Below are 20,480 nucleotides of genomic sequence, written 5' to 3'. Positions count from 1 at the left end.
TTTTTCTACCTTTTCTGCTTGAATATCTCAAACTGACTTCCTTGGTTTTCTTTAGGTTTTAACTGGAATGTAGTTTGGATACCCCAAGAAATATTAGTAGGTGAGGATATTCAGGAATGGTGCTAGAAATGAAACCAGGAATGTGAAAGATTCAGAACGTGTTTGGATCTGGATTTTGGATTTTATTTTGTGAATCATTGCTAATTCAGTGTAGATTTAAAAGTGTAGTCATTTTCCTCAAGGCATTAAATTTTTTAGTATTTCTGTTGGTAAAATGAGACAATAGACTAGATGATATTTGAAGTTTCTTCCAGCTCTGTAGTTTCTGCTATCCTAAATAAAAATGTACAAAGTCCAGGTATTTAGATGTTGATGATAGTCAAGATTGTACCTATGGTATCCTTAAAGTTTTCTGTTTTATAAATTTCTCCATTTAGACAAACAAAACTTTAGTATCTGTGGAAGTTTTATTATTATTATTATTACTTAGATTTTTATTTATTTATTTTTGTGGTAGTGGGGATTGACTTATTTATTTTTTTGTGGTAGTGGAGATTGAACCCAAGGTATACTCTACCACTGTGCTATACCCCCAGCCCTTTTTTATTTTGACACAGGGTCTTGCTAAGTTGCCAGATCTGGTCTCAAACTTGTAATACTCCTACCTTAACCTCCTGAGTCCCTGGGATTACAACTGTGCACTACTGTGCCTGATTACTTAGATTTTTATTTTTGAGCTCTTATAACTCTTTCTGAGTTCCATATAACCCAGCCACTTTATTGAAGTGGTGGATGCAAGGAGGCTGATAAGTACTCGTGATACTCGTGTTGTCATGAAAAGAACTTGTTGAGTATTTTCTCATTTTGCTGCCAGTGCATGAAAGAAGTTCAAATAATAAAATTTTTTGTGTGACTCTGATAGATTATTTGCTCCTGAGTAATATTTAGGTCTTCTTTGTTTTCATTTAAGTGCCAAGGATGACATTGATCTTGATGCCTTGGCTGCAGAAATAGAAGGAGCTGGTGCTGCCAAGGAGCAGGAACCTCAAAAGTCAAAGGGGAAAAAGAAAAAAGAGAAAAAGAAGCAGGACTTTGAGTAAGTATATTTGAATACATTTGATTTTTGTTGGTTTTGGTACTGGATTCACTTAATAAACTATTCAAATGCTTCAAAAATGTGTTGTATTCTTTTTCTAGTGAAGATGATATTCTGAAGGAACTGGAAGAATTGTCTTTGGAAGCTCAAGGCATCAAAGCTGACAGAGAAACTGCTGCTGTGAAGGTGAAACATTATTTTACCCATTTGTGTTTCATGTTCCATTAGTTCTTCCAGTGCTGTTTTTGGGAGCTGCATTTGGAAATGTATAAATGTAGATATATTAGTTTATAAAATCTGATGCAAAGGGAGAAAACAAATTTTAGGAAAGAATAATGTACTTTAAAACCTTTCACAGATACAAAAATGTGTTACTTGTGAATCTAAAGGTATTTGTTGAATGTTGCCTACTAATAAAATTGGTATGTTTTTGGACATAGGATGTCATCTTCCATCTCCACCTTTAATTTTCTATATTTTCTTTTTATCCTTTGAATTTATTTAAGCCTCAAATAATGGGAAACCTATACATAATTTTCTTTTTTAAGTTTTTCCCTTAGGTTTTCTATGCCATTTAATCAATGTAGGCTGGTGATTAGTGCTTGTTTCAGAGCACCTAGATTTTAAAATGTGTGTATAGTGAGAGATCTCAGGACTAGTCAAGCCTCTGGTGCTTTGTTTAGCTTTTTTGTTGTTTTGTCGAAAACAAACAATAAGAAACTTTATTTTGAAATTATTTTGAGAGAATTTTAAGAAATGTGTACTTAGTGAAGCATATGACTGAGGGGTCTCAGTTACTTTTAAAAAATGAAAATGATTATGTTAATGTTTCTAACAATGGGAATTTTTAGCCAACAGAAAACAATGAAGAAGAATCTGCCTCAAAACAAGATAAAAAGAAGAAAGGACAGAAGGGCAAAAAACACAGTTTTGATGATAATGATAGTGAAGAATCAGAGGATAAAGATTCAAAATCAAAAAGGACTGCAAAACCAAAAGTGGAAATGAACTCTGGGAGTGATGATGATGATGACTGTAATAAACTTTCTAAAAAAGCTAAAGGGAAAGCTCAAAAATCAAATAAAAAATGGAATGGGTCAGAGGAGGATGAGGATAACAGTAAAAAAATTAAAGCACGTTCCAGAGTAAATTCTTCTGGTGAAAGTGGCGATGAATCAGATGAATTTTTGCAGTCTAGAAAAGGACAGAAAAAAAATCAAAAAAATAAGCCAGGTCCTAACGTAGAGAGCGGGAATGAAGATGATGACTCCTCCTTCAAGATTAAGACAGTGGCCCAAAAGAAAGCAGAGAAGAAAGAGCGAGAGAGAAAAAAACGAGATGAAGAAAAAGCAAAACTGAGGAAGCTGAAAGAAAAAGAAGAGTTAGAAACAGGTAAAAAGGATCAGAGTAAACAAAGAGAATTTCAAAAGAAATCTGAAGAGGACACTGGAAAATCCAAAGTGTCTCTTGACACTGGAGCTATCCCCACCTCTGAGGAGAAAGGAGAGACTCCCATAGCTGCTGAAGGTTGGTAATATGGGCAGTAGGGGAAAGCACAAAAATGTTTTGATTTGTACCCAGTCCTAATTTGTGATCACTGTGCCCTAGAGTTATTTTGTTATTTGTCCTTGGTTATAAAGGAACTTTAAATAATAAGAAGCCTTTCAAAAATTACGTCTAAGAAGCTAGCTTCTACTACACTCAAAATTCTAGCTACTTAGAGGCTGAGGCAGGAGGATTGCTTGTACTTTGGAATTCAAGGCCAGCCTGGGCAACGTAGCATATATTTAAGGGAGACAGGTTGGGCTGCAAGTGTAGCTCAGTAATAGAACACTTGCCTAGAGTGCAGAGATCATGGGTTCATACCCCAGCATGTCAAAAAACAAACAATCAAAAAAATCCTAACAACTTTTTGCTTGATTTTCATTGTTATGCATTTACATATATAGCATAAAATGTCTTTCAAATGGTTTATTTTCCCAGATGGGTGGTTTTATAGAATTTCATTGTAAAAACTATTTTTTGTTGTTAATAGACTGTTTAAATTGCTAAAGAAAACTTTATTCTGAAAACTCAGTGTCAGATACCTTTAAATCCTTTCCTGTCTGTAAAAGCAGTATGGTCTGTGAAATAGAAAAGTAAAATTAAAATACTAAAATTAGTTAACATCATGTAAACAATAACGAAGCACATTTTAATACTAGAACCAGTTAAAGAAAAACATTCTACTCAATTTCCTTCACTTACCTAGAGGAAAAAATAGCTAAAGATCAAATGATTTACACAGAAGCACTTTATTCTTAAAATTTAGAATAGTTTTTCTTTAGATTTCAAAACATGCAGTGGAAAAAATTTTAACCACTGAAGTTTTTATTTCTTGAATTTTTTTGAGGAGAAACACCTTGAAAGTAGCTTCAGAACTTTTTAAACTCATTAGGTTTTTTGGAGTATAATTATGTATATTTTTGTATTTCATTCTTTTTTAATAGTCCCTTAAAGTAGACATAATTATCATCATCCCCATCTTGTAAAAGTGAAACTAGCTAAAGAACTTAAATGGTATTTATTTCATTCTATTCTTTAGAACTTCAGATAAGCATCTTACATGTGCCAGCCACTTGGCCCAGGTACCATGCATGGTATAAGAGAAACCTGAGTTACAATATTGCCATCCTGCTGCTGCCACCAGAATCCTTCTGTCTTCTCATATTTACTAGGATAGCTCAGACCAACACCAGCATTGTAGGCACATCAGCAAACCAACTGCAGGTTATATTGAGCTGTTCTAAATATTCAGGTGCTCAGGACACACACACACACACACACACACACACACACACACACACACACACACACACACATACACATACGCGTATACTTATTTATTTATTTTGTGGTGCTGGGAATTGAATCCAGGGCCTTGTGCATGCGAGACAAGCACTCTACCAACTGAGCTATATATCCCCAGCCCCCTCAGGATGCTTTGATCACACACATATCTAGCCCACTGATGGCATCAGTCTTGGCCCATTATTGTCTTTGAACTCTAGCTAGGATTTGTTCATTATCTCTATAGGAAAGAACATTTTTTTTAAAAATAATATTTTATCTTTGTTCTTTTTGGTAGACGACAACGAAGGAGACAAAAAGAAAAAAGATAAAAAGAAAAAGAAGGTGGAAAAGGAAGAAAAAGAGAAGAAAAAAGGACCTAGCAAAGCAACTGTAAAAGCTATGCAAGAAGCTCTGGCTAAGCTTAAAGAAGAAGAAGAAAGACAGAAGAGGGAAGAGGAGGAACGCATAAAACGACTGGAAGAATTAGAAGCAAAGCGTAAAGAAGAGGTATATGTTTTATGAAGTTTGCAACATCAATGTTATGTTTTACTTAAAATCTCTCTATGCAGTATCTCCAGTTTCTAAGATTGCTATTTGTATAGCAATTTAGTTATACTATTGTTTTGTTATAGATAATGTTATGAAAAGAAAAAAAAATCCTACCTTTGATTTCCTCATGTAGAGACAAAGGTTGCTAATGTATTATTGACAGTAAGCTCCTCTGATGTTAATTGATAATAGTGTACAACATTTTCATTCAGAATCTCACAGTAGTACTTTGCATTTATCTAAAGAACTTTTGTTTATTGAGTTATTTACTTTAAATTTTACAGTTCTTTTAGCTAATACAATGTTTATCTGATATGTATTCTTTCACAGGAGCGATTGGAACAAGAAAAAAGAGAAAGGAAAAAACAAAAAGAAAAAGAAAGAAAAGAACGTTTAAAAAAAGAAGGGAAGCTTTTAACTAAATCCCAGAGAGAAGCCAGAGCCAGAGCCGAAGCTACCCTTAAACTTCTACAAGCTCAGGGTAAGTTGTACACTTAATCAGCTGAATAGTTTGGTAGCTTCTCTCATGCAGTTATGTTCTTACAACGTTAAGGAGAACAGAATTGAATCAGAAGGAAAATTCCTGTGAAATATTGTGAAAAAGTTAAAACATGAGAAATACATGATGTATTTTCATTCCTTAGGAAGATGGCGTCTTTATTTATTTTAAATGTCTATTTTTTAATTATAGGTGGACACAATATCTTTATTTTTATAATTATGTGGTGCTGTGGATAGAACCCAGTGCCTCACGCATGCTAGGCCAGCGTTCCACCTCTCAGCCACTACCTGAGCCTAAGATGGCTTTTTTATTAGGTCAAAAATTTATGTGTAAATGATGGCATTTCTATAAATAACCCTCCCAAACAAAAATAGAGATATAATAAAATGAGTACCTGACAACAAGTTTCAGTAATTATCAATATTTTCCATTGTTGCTTTATAGCCTTCTGCTTCCTTTTTTGTCCTGGAATATTTAAAAGGGAATCCCAGATAGGTTTTTTTTTTCCCCCTCCCTCTTTTTTTTCCCTTAACTCATAGATATTTTAGTTTCTGTATCTAACAGACGATGGATACATTTTATCATAAATAGATACATTTTATCATAAATAGAGTATGTATTGTGACATTTAGCAAAACAATTTTTTTATATCTGATTTTTCTCTCCATATTTTAATATTTTCCACTTATTTTTTACAAATAGTTCACACCTGGATCCAGATAAGATCTACAGATTGCATTTGATTGATATATTTGTCTCACTAACATCACCTCCATTCTACCCTCTAATTTCAGTTTGCCATTTGTTTGTGGATAATACTAGATAATTCTTTAGAATTTCTCATATTCTGGACTTGTCTAATTGTGTCTGATGTTGGCAAATATACTTCTCTGTCTCTTGTAATTTCCTAAATCCAGTGATTTGGTTGCTTCCTACTGATGCTGTGTATTTCTCTCGCCTCATGTTAAGGGGACACGTAATCTGGCTGTCTCTCTTATAGTGACGCCAAGATTGATTAGTGCATTGAGGCATTGACTCTTTTTTTTCTCTGGTACTGGGGATTGAACCTAGGCCCACTATCATTGAGCTCCCTCCCAGTCCTTTTTTATTATTTTGAGACAGGATCTTGCTAAATTAAGGAGGCTGGACTCACATTTATAATCCTCATGCCTCAGCCTCTGAAGTAATTAGAATTATAGGTGTGTGCCACTGTGCCCAGTCCTCATTGACTTTTTTTTTTTTTGGTACCGGGGATTGAACTTAGGGGCACTCGACCACTGAGCCATGTCCCCAGCCCTATTTTGTATTTTATTTAGAGAGAGGGTCTCACTGAGTTTCTTAGCGCCTCACTTTGCTGAGGCTGGCTTTGAACTTGCAATCTCCCTGTCTCAGCCTCCCGAGGTGCTGGGATTACAGGTGTGTGCAACAGCGCCTGGCCTTCATTGAGTTTTTAACCTAAGACTTTTAATGCCTAATTGGTGATTTTATATCCTGTATTCCTTAGGAATTATTGACTGGTAATCTAATTTTGTCATTTCTTCTGCATCAAATTAGCTAGATTCTAAAGAAAAACTTCCTGAAATACTGTTCATACATGAAATCCAGAATAAGTGCTTAATTCTTTTTTATTTTTTTTTATTTTTTAATTTTTTATTGTGGGTTGTTCAAAACNAAAAAAAAAAAAAAAAAAAAAAAAAGGAGGTAGAAGAGTAGAGGAAAGACTTGATTTCAATTTCTTCCTTAACTACTCTCAGAGGTAACTAAGGAAGAGTACAAAGATGTACAAAGGCCTGTGAGTAAAAGCTATTTGAAGCTTAAGAAGGCAAATACAGCAGGAGTAGAGAGGGAAAGAGATGTGGGTGATGAGGTGGGGCAGGGGAGGGGCATGGGTAGAGTAGGCCTTGAATTTACTGGACAGAGAATATCTCTGAAGAATTTTGAGCAAAGAATGGGAATGATAGGATGATTATGACTGTTTAAAATTCTGCTTTCCTCCTCTCTGTCCCACCATTTCTTTGTGTCTCATCTGTTCCACCTTCTACTCAAGTCGTATTTACGGCTGGGCAGCTCTCATGCATCATGCCCCTTGCTCTCAGGCAGCCACAGGCCCTGGCAGATGGGGCGTGATTACCAGGAGTTCATCAATGGAGCCCCTGTGCTTCAGTTGCCACCTACATGCTCACTCTTAGGTAATCAAACTTCCTGGTTTGTTCTGGATCAAGGGGTCTCCCAAGATGCAGAACTTCCAGTGCTAGAATCAGGAAAAGTCCCAAGCAAAATGGGATGTTTGGTTACCCTATGACCGAGGACTCCCAAATACGTATAATTTTACAAGTCCATATGTCCAATTAGCTGCTAGACCTTCCCATATGATATTTGTTGTTGTTGTTGTTTTCTTAAATTCATCCGTCCAATCCCGAGCTAAAGCTCTCTCCCAAATCTCTCTCCTCCAACTTCCTGTTCTCAGTGAATGGAGCTCCCAGTGACCCTACTGTTCAAGCCAGAAAACTTACAGTCATCTGGCACTTTTCCCCTCTCCTCCCTGCCACAGACAACCACATCAGTTATATGCATCAATCACACAGCAGATATTTCTGACTGTGTAACAACAAACATAACAAAACATCGGCTCTCAAGAAGCTCACCAGCCAGTTGAGAAAAAGAGCAATAAACTAATAAATACAAAGCTATTTAATATGTCAGTGCTATTAAGAAATGTACAACAGAGTGAGAGAATAGAGACTGACAGTGGAGCAGGGGTCCTATAAGATGGTAGGAAGAATGTCCGTTAAGCTGAGACATTTGAACAGAAGCTGCAATAATATGAGGGAGCAAGCCATGCAAAGATTTAGGAGAAGCATGTTCCTGGAGAAGAAAATAGCAAGTGCAATGGCTCTGGTGGAAGAATGACAAGGAGGTCACTGTCATTGGAGGCAGAGGGTGATAAAAGATGATATCCAAAATAACAAAGCCAAATCATATTTGACCTTGTGGGCCATTGTTAGAACTTTGACTTTCACTCAGTCTCAGTGAGATGAAAAACTGTTGGAGAACTTGGAAAGGAATTTCATAGTTTAAGTTTTAACAGGATCGCTCTGTGAAGGAGGGCACAGGTAAACAGAGGGATAGTAGTTAGGAGGCTACGGCAACAGCACAGGTTGGACACAGTGATGACTTGGATAAGGGGTGAAAAAGGAGGGGTGGTGAGAAGTGATTGGATTGAAGACATTTCTAGGGCATAGCAGACAGAATTTGCTAGTGGAAGCAATGTTGGGTGGACAAGAAGTAGAAGAGTAAAAGATGTCTTCAACATTGTCTTAAGTATACCCCAAAATTTCATCTCCTACCAATCTAACCCAAGTTGGTATCATCTCTCACTGGAATATTTACAATAGCAAGTGGAATATTTACAATAGCAACTGGTTTTCTGTCCACTTTCTCTTTCGTTTTTTTTTATTTTTAATTTTTTATTGTGGGTTGTTCAAAACATTACAAATTTCTTGACATATCATATTCCACACTTTGATTCAAGTGGGTTATGAACTCCCACCTTCACCCCATACACAGATTGCAGAATCACATCAGTTACACATCCATTGATTTACATATTGCCATACTAGTGTCTGTTATGGTCCGCTGCCTTTCCCATCCTCCACCCTCCCCCTCCCACCTCTCCCTCCCTCCCCTCCTCTCTCTCTACCTCCTCCACTGTATAACCCTGAGGGTCTCCTTCCATTACCATGCAATTTCCCTTCTCTCTCCCTTTCCCTCCCACCTCTCATCCCTGTTAAATGTTAATCTTCTTCTCCTGCTCTTCGTCCCTACTCTGTTCTTAGTGCTTAATTCTTTACTTCTTTTTATTAGTTTTCAAAATAAAAAGTTGGTGTCATGGTAGCCTCCATAGGTGGCCCATGAGATTAATTTTGTGTTTTGGTTGTATGGGTGCCAGGTTAATAGATTTTCATATAATTGATGTGTTTTCATCTTTTGAAGTTTTTATAGTTTGATACTCATATCATAACATCTTTGACCAGTGGCAGTTCATTCAGGTTGGTGCCCAAATAAATAAATCACATTACTTGATCTTTGATTGGTTTTTGCTCTCTCACACAATAAGATATCTCAGGTTTATCTTGTATGTATTCTACCCTAGATCTGGAATCAGCTGCTAAGTCTCAGGGAGTCTTGTAATTAAGAGTGTTCATTAATTAATGGTGATTACAGATGACAAATTCTGTTTTTGTCAAATAAGATGGTTTAAAATAGTGTGTTTGCTCCATCAAGAAGACTATATTGGGTCTTCCCTTAATTTCCTATTCCAATATTTGTAGATTTTTATATTATAGTTCCTTTTGAGACTTAGGCTATAATTATAGTAATATTTATACTTTATTGTGTATTTAGTTTATAACTGATGCTTTAATGAACTTTTGAAATTGTTTAATTTTCCCCCTTGTAAAATCTTAACATATATTTTTTAGTCCCAACATATAGGTGAGGATATGGTGAATCATGGTGCTTAAATAACTGACTCAGTGACCCAGATCTAAAACTGTGTGTGTGACTACCTCTTTAATTATATATTATATGTCTGCTAGGGGCAATAGATGTAGAGAAATACAGTTCTTAGATTGCAGAAAATTTTATTCTGATTTGGGCATATACTTTTTTTGGGAAAAAAATGAAATTAGAGAATAAATTTGGGTATTGTTAGCGCACAAACATCAGATGTGACTGGTGACTATTCGAAAGGCTAAAACCACTCATGAAGCAATTAGGATGGGAGTAATTCACCAGTCTCAGAAATGCTACTTTAAGGAGTAGTTAGACATGTAGTTATGGTAATTAGATGGAAAGCTTAACTTAAAATGAATTGGGCATACGATTGTGTTTTTGTCAAATAACATAGAACATACTTGGAAGAGACATTTTCTTGAATGGTATCTGTGACCCTGATCTTTCTTCTTATTCTTCTTAATGTTGCTCAGTGTTTGTCATCTTATTGGTTTCCTATATCTGCTGGAATTTACCATTAGCTGTTGACTGTTAAAGATGTATTTCCTTAGACTTAGTAATGGTACTTGTGAATAAGATTTGACCTCGATTTGCTCTGCCATCTCTCTTTTTAAAAAAAAAAAAAAAAAGAAAGAGAGAGAGGGAATTTCAATATTTATTTTTCATTTTTTGGTGGACACAACATCTTTGTTTGTATGTATGTGTGCTGAGGATCGAACCCGGGCCGCACGCATGCCAGGCAAGCGCGCTACCACTTGAGCCACATCCCCAGCCCTGCTCTGCCATCTCTTGATTTAACCATATTTATTTATTTGCTCTATTTAAGGGAAAATATTAAAACAAATATTTAAAGCTGGATAAGAACCATGAGTTAAAATAAGAACAGATTACTGACTTGACATGAAAAATTTTCATTCTGGCCATATTACTTTATTGAATCTTCCTTGCATATGCTTTTATCTGGTTATTAAGCTGGCCAAAGTGAACAAAAGTGTTATTAACTTTTTTTGTAATGATAATGAAAATGTCTGTTTACTTTGTCCTAGTTTTCTAACATTACTGTTAAAAATACCACAAATTTAGTGGTTTAAAATAGCACATTTTTTTTAATCTTACAATTCCGTAGTTTAGCAGTCTGACCCACATCTTAGTCGGGTAAGATATTGGCAGGTCTACATATTTTTTTCTGGACACTGTAGGGGAGAATACATTTCCTTGTTTTTCTGGCTTTTGGAGGCTACCCACATTCCATGACTGATGACTTCCTTCCTTCATCTTCAAAGCCAGTACCATTGCATCACTCTTTCCCATCTTTCATAATCACATGTACTCTAACACTAGACTCCACTCTGGGAAAAGCTGTTGACTTTTAGAGAATCATGTGATTAAGTAGGGCCTACCTGATTAACCTGGGATAATTTCTGTATTTCAGAGTCCTTAATCTAAGGCACATCTTTAATATTATTTGGGGGGCGGCTTTAATTCTGCCCAGCATATACTTAAAACTTGTTTGTGAATTCATTAGAGATTAAACATTTTTTTCTTGTCCTATTTCACCATATCTTTCAGAGACCAAAATCCCTTGTTTAACTGGAAATCGTTAGCCCTTTGCAGAAACTTGCAGCACGTTATTTAATGCTAGTTATTTATCTATAAGGCAGAATGCCTGTCCACTTTAGTCCTTGATACTGTGTGTCAGGCAAAATACAACTGATAAATTATAATTATTTTCAGAAGATATATAAATGGTAGCAAATTTTGCATTACTACTAAGGAAGTACTTTGAAAGAGCCGATTTTAGAATGGAATCTGTTTTTGTCTTTCTGGTATTGTGAGAGAAAAAAAACAGGTTAAAAGTAGAGTTTATCTTCTTAACTGTGGCCTAGTTTGGGCTTTTCTACTTTTTGTTCTATTTCAGTCAATTATAGTCCCAAATTTATGGAATTACATAATGACAGCAGAGGTTTTTGTGGTCTTTGAGGGGGATGTGAGGAAAAGTTTCAGAATTTCCATCTTTTCATCTGTAAAAGTTTTAAGTTATTTGGTTTTCTTTGAATTGAATACATTGTTGTATAATCATTGTTATAACATTAGAATGATGGGCCCATTTGGCTGCTTTACTTTGGCTGGAGGAGCCAGGAATGGGGTCTCTGATAGTTGAAGGGACTTGCCATTATTTTTGTTTTTACTCTTTCTTTCTCTTTTGCTGCTTGCGCCAAATGGCAGCCCCAATTATATGAAACTTTCTAACAACTTTGGAACATAAAACCTGAAGAGAGACTCATCTTTTTGGCCAGAGGAATCAGAAAGAAGGGCTCCTGGGAGCCACAGCATGTAGGGGAAACTGGAGAGAAGAGAGCTGGAGAAAGAGGTTCTTATAACTGTTTGTGAACTGACATTACTCCCAGGCTCACCAGGAAGCTGTGTATGCTTGGAACAGACCCAAAGAAGCATAGCCAAAGCTTCCAGAACTGAACTATGATATAAACCAATGAACAAGACCTAGACTTACCTCTGAGTGGCTCATGTGCCAGGTAAAATATTGATTCTAAATATAATGTGGAAAGTTAGGTATGAATATTTTAATCCCTGCAGGAGCCACTAAAATTGATTAAGCTAGTAGATAAGGCAAAGTGACATACCAAATATTTAGATAATCCTACAGAAAATAAAAAAGGGGGAGATAGGAACAGAACACAGAGAGAACAAGAAGAAATCTAATAATAGGCCTAAAACCAACCATAATCCTAAAATACGAATGATCTGATCATACCAATTAAAAGGCAGATTGTTTGAGAACAAGAACTAACTATATGCCATCTATAAGAAGTCCATTTTAAATTATTGCAGTACAGATTAGAAGGATAGAAAGAGATACAATGCTAACATTAATCAAAAGAAAGCTGGAGTTGTATTATTAATCTGAAATATGCATCAGAAAAAGTAAATTTCTAATAAAGAGGAAGTTATATAACAATAAAAAATTCATCTTCCAAGAAAGCTGTAACAATCCTGTATGTATGTGTCTAACCTAAAATTCATATCATTCACTGAAGCAGGTCATTTTTTTGAGTCATAAAACAAATTTTAAAGCCTTTCAAAGAATTAAAATCATGTATAATGTTTTTTTTGTACCAAAACAGAATTAAACTAAGAAGGAATAATAGAAATATCTTGTAAATACACAAAAATATGGGGAAATTGAAGAATATACTTTTAATTAACCCATAAGTCAAAGAGAAAACCCAAGAAAATTTGTCTTGGGTCAGATGAAAATGAAGGTACAGCCTTGGATGGAATTCAGGTAAAGGTATACCACATCCAGATTTGTGAGATGCATGCAACTGACACAGTTCATAGAGGGAAACATAGCCTCAGATACAAAAAAAAAAAAAAAAGTTTCACATCCTTTGTTTAAGAGTCCATCTTAAACTGAAGGAACAAAATAAGCAGAAGGAAAGAAATATTAAAAATAATGAAATATCAAATGGAAAACTAGTAGAGAATCAGTAAAACTTTGAAATGATCTGTAAAATTGATAAACCACTAGCTATACTAAAAAAAAGTTGAGCTTAAAACCAGTATTAGAGTGGGTCACAGGCCCCTGAGTTCAATTCCTGGTACCAAAAAACAACAACAACAAAAAAAACCCAACGAATATTAGGAGTGAAGCATGGAGTCTTTGCAGGAATAATAAGGAATAACTATGAACAATTCTATACCCAGAAGTTTAGGAACTTAGATGGAATTACTATGAACAATTCTACACCGAGAAGTTTAGAAACTTAGATGAAATAGAGCCATTTTAAAAAGACAAAGTACCAAAACTTACCAAGAAACACAATCTGAATATTCAGTCATATAACTGTTTTTAAAATATAGGACTATATATCCTATTTAAATTTCATCTGAGTTCATTACCCACAAGGAACACTCCAACCCCCCTAGATTTCACCAAGGAATTCTAATAAATATTTAAAGAAGTTGGACCTGTTGTGAATATTAGGAAATACCCAACACATTTTGTGAGGACAGCATTATCCTTGTTGCCAACTGAGATAAAGATAGTTCAAGAGAGGAAATATACAAACTGGTGTCCCTTGTGAGCTTAAATATAGAAATTCTCAACTAAACTTTAGCATTTTGATTCCAGCAATATATGTGCATATTTATGTATTTATATATATTTACATCTAAGGAGAAATCTGTCATGATCAAGTGTGGTTGTCCTGGAAATGCAAAGCTGGACTAATATTTGGAAATCAATAAATATATTTTGCTAATCAATAATCCAAAGAAGAAAAATCCATGGCCATTTCAATAAATGCAGAAAATTTATTTGGTCAATCTTATCCTCCCATATATATTAAAAGTCCATACAATATCTACAAAAATTTACAGCTATTATGCTTAATGGTGAAAGACAGAATGCTAAACCTTAACTTGGCGAGATGACATTAAACCTAGTTTGTCCACTGTCACTGAATTCATTCAGCACTGCACTGGAATGTTCCTAACTGCTGGTAGGCTAAATAAATTAGTCCATGAAACAAGTAAATTTGTCTATGCACAGATGATGGTTATCTACATAACAAATCCCATGGAATCTCTACTCCTTTACCCCAAACAGCCCAGCATTAATAAGTGAGATCAACAAGGTTGGAGATACAAGACCATTATGGAGATATCAGATGTATTTCTTTATGTTAGCAATTAATAATTGAAAATAAAAAATTGAAACAGTAACGTTTATCATGATAATTTAAAAAATCAGAATAGTTATAACCTAATATTTGTAGGATCTACATGCTTAAAACTATAAAATAGTATTGAATATATCAACAGCAGTGAGTAAACCTGTATAAATGGACAAATACTGTATTTACAAATCATGAGACTTATTTTAAGGTAATCAGTTCTCCAGAATTAATCTGCAGTGTCAGTGTTATCCTAGTCAAAATCTCAGCATGTTTTGTGGACATCTATAAATTACTTTCAAAATGTATGAAAACACTGAGGAGTTAGAATGGCCAGAAGTACTCTTAGTAAAGGAAAGAACAAGTTTGGAAGACTCAGGACTGGATTTCAAGCCACAGGAAATCATTAGAACAGTGTGATATTAACAAAATAGACTGGGAGAACAGAGAATCTATATTGGTTAGTTGATGTGTTGTCTTTTTTTTTTCCTCCCTCCTAGAGGGGAAGGGTATTTTAATGGATAAACTAAGTTTAGTTTTTGCATAAGTGGTACTGGAATAATCAGATACTCGAATGCAAATGACAACAAAAATCTTAATTCCTACTAATTATAGACAGATTACTGAAGAATGGACCTTAGACCTAACTGAATACACAACTATAAAAGTTTTAGAGGAAAACACAGGAGACAATCTTGCTGTTTTGTATAAGGCCAAAAAAAAGTGATTAGGTATAAAAGTATAACTCATAAAAGGGAGAAATAATACATTTTGAGGAAGTCTGGTGACTTTCTTTGCAGAAGACACCATTAAGAGAATTCCAGTGGTTAAGTGCCCTGGAGTTCAATCCTCCATGCCAAAAAAGAATACACATACTTGACAAAGAATTAATATCCGGAAATATAAAGATCTCTTCATATTCAACAAGAAGAAAACCTTTATGTGTTAATGTAGGAAAAAGATTTAAGCAGCCATGCTCACCAGGAAGTTATAAACGTGAATAAAATGCTCAACATGATTAGTCACTAAGACCCCAATGAGGAAGCGCTATACATTTATTAGAATAACATACATCTGAAAAAATAAAACCCGTCTTTATCAAATGCTGACAAGCATGCAGAACAGCATTTCTGGTGGGAATGCAGAATTGTAAGGCCACTCTGGAAATCAACTGTAGTTTTTTTGATAAAAATTAAATATGTGTTGGGTGGGGGTTTGGCTTAGTTCTTGAATGCTTGCATAGCATATGGAGGACCTTGAGTTTGGTCCTCAGGACCTCAAGTAAGTAAACAACATTGAGTAGTATTTACCTTACATCATTCCTATTCTGAAACATTTATTCAAAAGAAATGTTAGTGAAGAAACAATTGCCTCAAAATGAAAGCATTTCACATATCCTTCAACTAGTGAATGGATAAACTGGTACATTCATACAATGGAATGCTACTCAGCAATACAAAGAAGTGATACTGATAGATACAACCAAGTGCATGACTCTCAAATCCAGTATGGCAGAAGCCAGACTAAAAGATTTCATTTTTGTGACATTTGGGAAAAGCAGATCTTTAGGAGTAGATAACAGATTAATGTTTTTCCAGGGACTATTGATGTGAGAAAGATTTCACTGTGTGGAGTCTTACTCATAAATTTAAGACCTGATATTTTAAAGAGGGTTTTCCTTGAATGCCATTTTTTATATTTGGTAGTATGAGGTGAAAGAAATATTACCTTTTTAAGTACTGATTCTGAGATGACATACAAATGATACAAACCTGAAGTTTTCCATTTTTATCCTTTAGGTGTGGAAGTGCCATCAAAAGACTCTTTGCCAAAGAAAAGGCCAATTTATGAAGATAAAAAGAAGAAAAAAACACCACAGCAACTAGAAAATAAAGAAGGTTTGTTTATGAAATAGCGGCTGATTGAGAAACTATTTTGCCTGTTTCTTATAACTTTTAAAATAAAATGCCGTCTTAAATCAACAAATCAGAAAGTTTTTGATGGTGGTGCCAGAAATTAAACCTAGGGCTTCACACATGCTAAGCATGTGCTCTACCACTGAACCACATCCCCAGCCCCCAGAAATGCATTTTGAAATTCTTTCCCATATATTGTTTCTTCATATTGTCCTCACTCTTAGCTGATCCAAATGAAAGGCTAATGGTAAAAGTTCTTTAGTTTGAAAAATATGAGACTTACTTAAGAAAATTGTTACCTGAAAAGCAAAAATATCAGTTTTTTTTCCAACTTAGCTTTATTCCATGAACAGAAGGAGTAGTTTCCTTTATAATATTTGCCTGATTACTGAAGAAACAGATTCTTACTATGCAGTTTTATCAGTAGTTAACTATCTTAATAGAAATTATATGCTATAAAAATGTTGAATTGATTTCTGTCCCCTTTTCAGTGTCTGAACCATTGGAAATAAGTGCTGCCGTAGAAGTTTTGGAACAAGAAATACCAGAAAAAGAAGAGACAGCACCTCCTATTGAACCAGGCCAGTAACATTAGCCTGTTAGTTAATTAATTCCTTTTAAATAGTGCTATGTGTCATAAGTTTATTAAGTTGTTTTAGACCACATAAAAATCTGGCTAGGTGACCCCCCCCCTTTTTTTTTTAATAGTTCTTTTCTGTAAACCATTTTTTATTTTCACTTTGAGAAAGTATCCAAGTGGGACTTGAATCTGTTCTCTTTTCAGTAGTATCATTAACATATTTTGGGGAGATGCTAGAAGGATTTGGATTTTATGTTTTTAATTCTTGGGTTTGATATCTCAAGGCCCTGAAGTTCCTTTACTTAATGCTTCCCAAATCAGATTGTAAGCATTTTTAATTAGAATGTTTTCTTAAAAATTGGCATTTAAAAACTTTCTCAGGGGTCATTTCTATTTACTACATAAATAAAAGCAGTTAAGTTTTTCTTTTTCACTTGTGTTGAAGGGTTGGGGAAAATCTCTGGCCTCCTTTTTTTTTTTTTTTCACCCTTTTTAAATGAATCATTGTTCCAGCTCATTAAATTAATGAGAGCGCCAATGGCTAGCCAAATGGAAGTTTTGTATGCAAGAGAATTTCCAAAGTTTAAAGATAGGATAAGAGTGGGAAAAATAAAGAGAATGTAAAGCCTGAAACATGATGGTAAATGATGAAATTGGCAAAATCCTTTCCTACCCTTTTGCCTGGATCAGCTGCAGCTTAGCATTAATATGGCGAATTAGAGAAAATAAGTTGATATGACCTATTGCAGCACCATAAAAAATTGCTAATTCAGAGCAGTGTTTTGGGTACTTGCTTCTGAGTCATTTTCTCCTAAAGGTGGCTTATCCAGACTTGTTTATAAATAATAATTACTACAGGAAAGGATATGCCCCATCTTTGTCTTTTTTCTTTTAATTATTTTCCTTTCTTTGTATTTTTGTTAATTTTTTTTATACTGGTGATTGAACCCAGGACCTTGTGCGTGTTAGGGAAGTGCTCTATCACTGAGGTATACTCCTGCCCCTCTTCATTTAATAAGTTTTTGCCTGGTTAGAATCTCAGTGAAAAAAGAGTTGTGATTGTTAAATTATTAAATTCTTTAATATTCAGATAATCAAATTTTAGCTTTCTCCCTATTTTGGGGTTATAAGCATAGTACTCGTTTTTTATTTTGAGCTGGCATGGTGATGGTAATTTTATAGCTTCAACTTTGATATTTAAGTAGTTTCCGAATGTTTTTGTAAAGGTTAGAGCAAAATAAGTAAATTCTATGACTAAAGTATGAGTTGAAAGTACAAAAGGTAAACGTGAAATTTTATCCTGAAGAACTGTGAGTGTATTCACGTACTCCTTCCAATATTTAAAGGAACATTTCAGTATTTGTATTTCTAATATTTTATTTACTTCAAGTATGAAATCTGGATTAAGTTTAACATGGTATGTTGTAAGTATAGAAGGAAATGTAGTGCATTTATTAAGTGAATTATAACATCCTAATTATGGTTCCAAAGATTGTAACAAAGCTGCATACATACTTTTTGTGTAAAGCATTTCTTTTTTATGTCAACATAATTTTCCACTTTTTTCTATAGGAAGTCTTATATTTCTAAATGTGTCTAAAATGAAAAATTTTTTACTTACAGAAGAGGAGGAGGAAACTGAGGATGGTGGATTGGATGATTGGGAAGCTATGGCCAGTGATGAGGAAAGAGAAAAAGGTGAATAACTCATAAGCACACATTGATAAATTCCATCGTTATTAGAGATCTATATATTTAAATAAAAATCTGTCTCCTGGTTAAGAAAGACAGGTGAACATTCCTGGGGATGAGGACCAGTATTATTCTCCATTGCTATGGTTCCTAAATCCAAGTGAATGGGTTTTCAGAAAGTCATGTGTAAGATTGCTCTTCAGGGTTTAGAATACATTTTTTTCCCTGAATGATGATGTTATAAATAAGATTGTTATTTATGTAGCCTACAGAAAGCCCTAAAATGCAATGAGAAGTCGGCTAATTATAGCTTCTAATCACTATGAATAAGAAGTACACAGGGTTTTTTTTCTTTTTGTTTTTATCAATACTTTTCCTTTGTCACTTAAAATCTCCACTTTCTTTGGGTTTAATTTATTATTATTTTTCTGTCTTCTTGAGAATAATGTTTGGCTCTTTGATTTTTAAAATTTTTTTCCCAGTCTCCCTTCCCCACCCAATCCTTGTTTAAAGCCATAAATTTTCTTTAAGCATGGCTTTCATCAAATTCCACAAGTTCTGATATTTTCTAATTTACATTTGATATATATATATATATTTTTTACAAATAATGCATTTACTGAATTTCTTAATTTATAAAAGTGAGTAATCAGAGAAGATAACTGTCTTTTGAAATACATAGTCTTGATTTAGAGCCCAGCATATGATCAGTTATTATGTTTTATATGTATTAGAAGGCATTCTGTAGTACTTGGATGCCTTGATTTCTATTGTTAGCTCAAGTTTGCTGGTCTTTTTAGTCTTTTCTGTTTTTGATTTTTTTTTTTTTTTTCTGTTGTGTTTTTACTCTTACTGGGACCATCACATAAAACATAAAGGAACTCCCACCACTATTGTGGATTTTCTGTTTCTCCCTAAGTTGTGTTAATTTTGTGCTTTATATATATTTTGATGCTAAGTTATTAGGTGAACACAATCTTAGATCTTTCTGATGCACTGAGACTTTTGTATAATATTGAAATATATATTTCCTTTTTCAGGTAGTGCCTTTGCCTTAGAAGTCTGTTCATAGCTACACCAGCTTTGATGTATAGGATCATTTTCTATCTTTATTACTCTTTCTATATTCTTAAAAATCATTGTCTCAGTGTATGCTGCTGTAACAAAATAGCACAGATGGGGTGATTAAAGTTTTGGAATAGGCGAGTCCAAGATCAAGTTACTGACATTGTCTGGTGACAGTTGTTCTCTACTTCCAGGATGGTATGTTGTTGCTGTGTCCTTCAGAGGGGAGGAAAACTGTTCTTACATGGTAGAAGGGTTGAAGGGCATGAGGATTGAACTGCTTCTGAAGCCTCTTTTAAAGAACATTGACCCATTCATTATAACCTAATTCTCAAAAGGTGCCACCTCTTTAATACTGTCACAATGAGTATTGTGTTTCAACATGAATCTTGGAAAGGACGTCACATTTAGACCATAGCAAGCTTAGTTTTGTCAATAACTATATTTTACCTAGGGTATATTAACACTTGATGTATTGATGAAACATATTGGTTTTAAGTTTTTCACTTTACTAAGTCCTTTATTCTGTTCCACCACGCCCTTCCTTTCTAGCCATCTTTTAGATAATTGTATTTTTTTAATTCCATTTTATTTTCCTTTTATGACCTTGGAAGTTATATATTTTACTAATTCTTTTGGTTGGTTGCTCTAAAAGGTTTTTAACCTGCATTTTTTGAATAACCAAGGCTAATGTTACCCGGTTTTCCCAGCAATGAAGGATTTTCGAGTACATAAACATTTTCTTAACTCCCAGTTTATATATCATTGCTCTCATTTCTTTTCATTCTGTATGTTTTTCTGTATTAGCTTATTACTCTTATTTATACTTTCAATATTTAAGTTTACCCACATTCTTAGCATTTTGTTTTGCTGCATTTCTTCCTGCATCTTTGAACTTCGATTTGGGATTGTTTCTTCTTTTCTGAGGAACCCTTTTCAGAATTCCTTTTTGTATAGATCTGCTAGTCAGGCATTCCATTTTTTTTTTTCTAAAAATATCTTTATTTCATTATCATGAAAAACTTACTGAGTGAGG

At 34.4% G+C, this 20,480-nt stretch overlaps 1 protein-coding gene across 4 annotated transcripts in view; it reads left to right on the top strand.

Moving 5' to 3' along the window:
* The window catches only part of Eif5b (eukaryotic translation initiation factor 5B), a 60,612-nt gene that overhangs the window by 16,006 nt on the left and 24,126 nt on the right, over positions 1 to 20,480 (top strand). For 2 of the 4 annotated variants that reach the window (XM_015499682.2, XM_015499683.2), the window contains exons 2-9: positions 971 to 1,096; positions 1,198 to 1,282; positions 1,948 to 2,623; positions 4,224 to 4,435; positions 4,808 to 4,958; positions 15,991 to 16,089; positions 16,599 to 16,688; positions 18,311 to 18,385. In XM_015499682.2, coding sequence (XP_015355168.1) covers positions 971 to 1,096; positions 1,198 to 1,282; positions 1,948 to 2,623; positions 4,224 to 4,435; positions 4,808 to 4,958; positions 15,991 to 16,089; positions 16,599 to 16,688; positions 18,311 to 18,385 — 1,514 coding nt within the window. Of the gene's footprint in view, positions 1 to 970; positions 1,097 to 1,197; positions 1,283 to 1,947; positions 2,624 to 4,223; positions 4,436 to 4,807; positions 4,959 to 15,990; positions 16,090 to 16,598; positions 16,689 to 18,259; positions 18,386 to 20,480 lie in introns of all 4 variants that reach the window. The other 2 variants (XM_048810267.1, XM_048810266.1) reach the window with 1 other exon arrangement.

The sequence above is a fragment of the Marmota marmota genome, unplaced genomic scaffold (genome assembly GCF_001458135.2).
Source record: "Marmota marmota marmota unplaced genomic scaffold, marMar, whole genome shotgun sequence".
NCBI classification, from domain to species: domain Eukaryota; kingdom Metazoa; phylum Chordata; class Mammalia; order Rodentia; family Sciuridae; genus Marmota; species Marmota marmota.
The sequence above is the reverse complement of the archived record's forward strand: the minus strand, read 5'-3'. Positions and strand labels throughout refer to the sequence as shown.